We start from the raw sequence: 6,675 nt of genomic DNA on the forward strand, positions 1-6,675 counted from the left end.
TATATATATATATATATATCTGCAACTGTTGTTTTTTTTGTTTTTGTTTTGTTTTGCAAACAATGATAGGGGTTGGAACAAGGATGTTGTGATATTACTTATCTGTAATTCAATGTTGGGCATTCTAACGTAATAATATCTGTCCCTATACTGTACATGATGTCTATGTGATGACATTGTAATACATTTAGCATTTGAAATGTCTGTACTTGCATCACAATGTAAAAAGTCATCAGAATTACAAACAGAAAAGAAGCTTGCCTGGAAGTTATTGAGGAATATACACAAATTTGCAAGTGCAACCAGTATTTACATTGTACAGCCGAGAATGTCAGTGTTATGGCTAATGCCTCTATAAACATCCTTTTGAAAATCAGTAACTGTTGGAAAACATGGAAGAAAAAAAGCTGTACATGATAAAACATTCTTAGCTTTCCCCATGGAAAGAACTGCCAAAATTATATAATGCTTGCACAATAAATTTGAAAGCTTTTCACATGTATGTTTCACTTCTCCTGCTCTAGTTCAATGCCAATAAGTCGTCTGTATGTTCACTGTGTGAACTTGAGGTACAGAATTACCTCATACAAGTCTGTAACATGTACATGAACAATTTACGTTTTCCCTATGGAAAGAACTGAAAAAAATATGCTTGCACAACAAATCTGAAATGCTTTCACATTTATGCTTCATTCTTTCCCTTTATTTCAATGCCAATAATTATGTATGTTCACTGTGTGAACTTGAGGTACAGAATTACCTCATACAAGCCTGTAATGTGCTGCACAAATCAGGGTTTTCATTGATTTACAGACTCAGTCACCGCAAGGGTCTTATTTTCCTCAGGAACTTTAAGAAAATTACACGGGGAAGAAGTCGCAAATCAAAGACGCAGGGAAAATAAGCGGATTTCCAGTTCAAAGGCCGTTATTTTTACATAGCCCAGAGGGTCTTCAAAGCCTTATTACATGTATAATTCAAACGTTACTTTGATAGTGTACAACCAAATCAAATTTTCTCCCTCTGACGCTGAATACAGTGCTTTTATGATCAGAAGATATGTAGCTTTCCTTCATGTATTATACATAGTACGTTATTACACTTACCATAGCCTTAACTCATGTAACACAGGGGTATGTTTTACTTTACATCCGGTATTTGAACGCTAACCTACACTGACAGCGCAGCTTGACGGTAAAACCCGCTTTAGAAAATTAATTGAATTATTACCCCTTTACGCAGACAGTCTGTTCCGTGACCTTTCTGAACATCTGCGCAATTTGCTTCACTATCAGTGAAAATCAACACCACATTTATACTAAATTATAGGTACGGCATTATGCACAATTAAATACTGCAGCATAATATATGTCTAACAAGGTAAGCATAATGGTAATAAAAGACAATGATGAAGACGCAATTACTCGGCAAGATTCTACAAGAAAGGGGCAATCATCGGCCGGTTTTCTGCTATCGGAAAATGAGACTTTATTGGGATGTAATAGAAATCCAATACTGAGTATGGGGAAGGCTGACGGCTGTGGGGATAGATAATAAGGATGTGGGGTTTTGCTGCACGTTCTAGGAAATGGTTCGCTTAGTGGCCGATTTACCATCTGGCTAAGATGCAGAAATAGCATTCAAGGCCTTCTTATAAATATTATATCCTTCGAACTTTGATTTTCAATTGGACATTTTGTAAAACAATTGCATGTCTTGCCACAAACACCCTTTGTTCTTTTTCTACATCACAATAGCAGATGTCACTTTCTTTAAATAGCAAGTTGCTTTCTGTTTTCTATTTGTAATAAAATCCAAGTAATTTTTAGTCCACATTCCTAAAATTACTAGGAGGAATAGTCAATGAAAATGCACAAAGGCATATCGAGGGCTAGAAATTAACAATGATGAAGAAAACAAGACTTTCACAAAAATGGAGGTGTACCGGTACATCAATTTCTTGTTCCACGTACTTGGTATGAAAGAAAACAAGAAATTCACAAAAACGGAGGTGTGAACGTCAATTTCTTGTTCCATATATGAAACCAAAATGTCCTCTAGACCAGGTCTCCAGGAAAAAGTAATCATCCTGACTGTACTGTAACTTGTGTAAGTGGGTTGTTTGGGATTCCGCCAAAGCTCGGGGGTATATGTGGGCAGGCTGGTTATTACTGGCTGGGATATTGGAGTGTGTCTGTGTGTCACCTCAGAGGATGGGTTAGTCCACAGAGATCTCAGCTATAAGAACAGAGATTGCAAGAATGAATTGGATGGCACGGGAGTGTCCGGAATAGAACAAGGTCAGAGAATATCAAAAACTACAGTCTACTAGCCATGAAGGCCAAATTAAAATGGGGGTTATAAAATGTCTGGCTAAGTACTCCATAGCAAAGAGTCAGGAGATAGCCCTATTCCAAACCATGTACTTTCATTATATTAAAGTTAAACAGCTTCTCTGACCAAACTGTCCTCGGTGCAACTTCTATTGCAACATAATAGATTATCTATACTTTATGTTCAATCATTCAAGATTCTAAATAATATTAATACATGTAATGTATAGTTATAATTAAACATAGGGAAAATTTGTATTCTTTTTAATGTGCACTGGAAGAAATACAGGATGCCTTGAAATGCCCTCATTGCTGACACAATGCCACATTCGCCTTTATTAACTGAGGCCAGTGGTTACCTAACTGTAGTACTGGTCAGAGTTGAAAAACCACTTTCATGTTTCAGTTTTACATAGAGTATGCACTGCAGAAGACATATCACCGATTTCCAAGAAACTGCAGGCCTGTAAACGTAAAAGCTTTCAACCAGTCTAGCCAGACTACCAGTAACATACGTTTATGACATGCTATATTTAGAAGCTGCGAGTGAGGAAAGATGTGGATGGAATAGTGCCATTGATGGTCTGTGATTTCTGTCCAATCTCCTATATATGTAATGACTGTACATGTACAGTATATAGCATGCATCAGTCAAACTCAAGTCAAGTCCCTAATATTATTAGTAGTATGTGAGAGGCTGCATGGCATGTGTGTTTTTTTAAAGACGTACATGTAATCAGGCTTTTAAAGTCTTCGTAATCCGTAGGCAGTCACTCAAAATCAACGTAATTCGTAGTCAGTATGTTAGCCGTAACACGTAATTAGTCATTTTCATTCTACGTAAAGCATAGGCAATAACCTTTCTGCAACGTAAAACGCAATCCACGAAGTACATGTAACGTAATTCTGAGAATTTAACGTAATTCGTAATCGGCGGTGAAAATTTTGCGTAATTCGTAACACTGCAGTGCAGCTATATTGTAGTATTAAGACCTCAGGTTGGTTGCCTTATTAGATATCTGCCTGGGTAGCTGAAGAGACGATCGATTTCCAAGCTCACATGTTTAGAAATTTAATTAAGACAGTTGATTATTTCCCCCATTAGGGAAATCTTGTTAGCCTGGTTAGGTTTTACTATTTTAGCTCCCGGGTCTCATTCATCCTCTCTGCAAATATTTGCATGGAGGACGAATCTTGTAGGGTTATGTAAGCCCTAAATAACAATTGGAATCATTAGAACATAATATATCATTATGACCACATTGTCTGTTCTGCTGAATATGTCTCGTTACCAGTGTATATCATTTCTTGTTTTCAAGATGTTTGGTTGATTTTTTCTAAGGGTTGATTACAATGGACTCACAAGCCCTCAATATTTTGAACACGTTCTAATTAGGCAAAGCTATGTTGGAATGACAACCTAATTGGCAAAGCTGTAGTTTAACAAAGCATGTTTTCTAAGACTCACATCTGTCCAAATTAATGCCAACCAACATGAAACACAAGCAGTCTAGAACAAAATTACTCGTTATGCTGTATTGTTTTCATTGTTTGCTATCTTATGTGCATATGTCTTCTTAAGTACTCCTTGATTGTAAATACCAATGCCATTCAGACCTAATTTCAAGATATAGAAAGAAATGTCATTAAACTACCGGCAAAATTTGCCCTTCAAAATGCAGGAAAGGGTGTTTCAGAGGGTCAAGATTTCACAATTTCCCTGCAGAAGCATGCCCCAGGACCCCCTAAAAGATGTTCCATTTTGATGGAAACAAATTTTGGACTGGCCAGAAGATAGTAGAACACTGAATTGAATTGAAATGTACCAGCAGCTGTGGTATTGTACATGTAAGTGAAGATAATGTTGCTGTGTGCTGTGAAGGCCACTCCTCCCCTCCCATGACAAGACTTTCCACTTACCCACTTACAGACTGAGCCCTCTGGCCAGTCTGGGCCTGGAGCAATCATAAAGCAGCAGGCCTTTTATCCTTTCTCACTTCTGGGAATAACGTCACTCTGTTTCAAGACTTTTTTTTTACTTTCGCTAGAGCTTTACTGTACACATACACTTGCAAAGCTGTGCCTAGTTTTTATTCTCCAAGCTGAAATGTTCTCAAAATTGGCCTGGAGGAAAATTCATACTGCAGCAGGCCTTTTATCCCTTCTCACTTCTGGGAATAACGTCACTCTGTTTCAAGACTTTTTTACTTTCGCTAGAGCTACACATACAAGCAAAGCAGTGTGCCTACTTACTAGTATTTCTGCCGAAGCTGAAATTTTCTCAAAATTGGCCTGGAGGAAAATTCATACAGCAGCAGGCCTTTTATCCTTTCTGACTTCTGGGAATAACGTCACTCTGTTTTAAGACTTCCTTCTGTACTTTCCTTAGGTAAGGTCTATGTACTATCTCCTGCATTCTAATGCTATACATACATACAAGCAGAGCTGTGTCTATTTATTTTGCCAATGCTTAAATTTGTTAAAGATCAGCCAGGTTTTCGAAGATCCATGTACGTTCAGTCTTGTAGGATAGTAACTAGAAGCTATTGCCAAAAAGATGTCAATATTAACACACCAGTTAAGTTCTCTGCACATTTAACCTTTTCCCTGCTGCCTGAACTCATAACGGATACAAATGTAATGCCAAAGGTTTACCTTAGTAGGATAAAGGTTAAAAACCTTGGAGCTGAAAGAACAAAGTTGTGATGTACATCTGTAACGAATTTCACATGACATGATTTCGCATACTGAAAGGTTCATACTCATAGTTCTACTGAAAATGTATCATCAGTATGAATCAAATTCAACTCCAGGTATATATATACAGTACAGCATGAAATGAGAGCTTTATAATTGTCTGACACTGTGACAGTGTCTGTCTGCAGTTATCCAAAACATAGTCATTCACACAACTGTGCACATGTAGGAGTATGTATAAATTACCATATAACACCTGAGGGAAGATAACCTTCTAGGATAGACAGCCATTATACTGAAAAGGCAGGCCAAGATTTTATCTGGAGTAAGTCTTGGGACTCGGGGTATGCTTGGCATAATGGATTTATATATCTCACTTTATCCATCAAAAATCTGTGAGGATAAGGCTTTCAAAGTATAAATGGGCAAATAGTTCTGATCAATTATCATGTTTTTGGTCAATTCATGATAAACTTAAAGATGTGGTGATTAATTATACAAAACAAGGGCTTAAATACTCGTTGCTGGAATGTTCAATACAAAAGAATGAAAATTAGGTGTGAAAGTTATCAAAATATACCTGCAGGAGGCTACGAATTTTGACTTATCAAACCATCATACCCCCAGCTTCATTGATGAAAAAAATGGATAAACTTTACATTTTGCAGGTTAATACTATAGAAAACAATGTTGCACGAGAGTACGAAAAATCTGAACAATGTTCATCCCTGTTCTGCTACCTACAGTTACAGGTGTTCCACATCTGTGGCAACATTTACATCACATTAACAGGTCAGGTTACAGGTGTGTTTAAGGCTTGTTCCAAATGACAGACTCACACACAAAATATTTAATATCACTATGATTGTATTTCCAGTCTCACTTGTAGGTCTAGTTACCTGAGTGTTTTTTTACCCTGAATAAATGAATAAATGACATGCCCATTTCATATACAGTATGCCACATCATCGTGACTTTGATCTCAATCAATGACAAGTCCATGCTATATGCTAAATAAACAAACCATGGCTAGCTGTGATATTGGTGATCTATCTGTAGCTTGTGCCATTTTTGTGTCAAGTTCATTTCTAAAGATACTCAAGCTTCGTAGCTTCTTCTTGAGTGTAAATGTGAAGAAATCGTGACACCTGCCTATATGGCACCCCACCTGGAAAATTGATCATACATCATAAAATCTTCGGTGATCGCGTGTTCTTGGGGACAGCAACTCGCTATAATTTCCAGAATGGTACATACGAAAAGCAAAGGTTTTAAACAGTCAACGAAGATTCTAAGAAAAGGGGTTCGGTGTGAGATGGAAATTATAGACTGAGAGAAAGAGACCGATTGGAAAATATATAAGGACTCAAACCTCAAGTTTGGCGTTGACTTGGAAGATTGTCTGCGCCTTGTGGCACAGTTGGGCGAAGGCCGAGCTTAGCGCCGTCATCTTCTGCCGTCCCTCGAAGGTTAGCTCGCACTGGTCCGGGTCCACCTCGCCCAGGAGCAGGTCCAAATCCACGAAAGCCTTGTCGAACTCCTTTTCCAGTAGCTCGAGCCATCGGAACATCGTCGCCGCTGCCGCCATCTTGAATGAGGTTGTGTAAGGGGTTTCGGGAACTCTCGTCTTACCCAAGACAAGGCC

At 38.1% G+C, this 6,675-nt stretch overlaps 1 protein-coding gene across 1 annotated transcript in view; it reads right to left on the bottom strand.

Moving 5' to 3' along the window:
• Window positions 1-6,675, bottom strand: part of LOC109488117 (Golgi-associated PDZ and coiled-coil motif-containing protein-like) — a 16,363-nt gene extending 9,688 nt beyond the window's left edge. The window contains exon 1 of the mRNA XM_019792280.1: window positions 6,403-6,675. Within this exon, the coding sequence (XP_019647839.1) occupies window positions 6,403-6,618 (216 nt within the window). The 5' untranslated portion in view covers window positions 6,619-6,675. The remainder of the gene's footprint in view (window positions 1-6,402) is intronic.

This window comes from Branchiostoma belcheri, unplaced genomic scaffold, assembly GCF_001625305.1.
Source record: "Branchiostoma belcheri isolate BF01 breed outbred unplaced genomic scaffold, Haploidv18h27 scaffold91, whole genome shotgun sequence".
Classification (NCBI taxonomy): domain Eukaryota; kingdom Metazoa; phylum Chordata; class Leptocardii; order Amphioxiformes; family Branchiostomatidae; genus Branchiostoma; species Branchiostoma belcheri.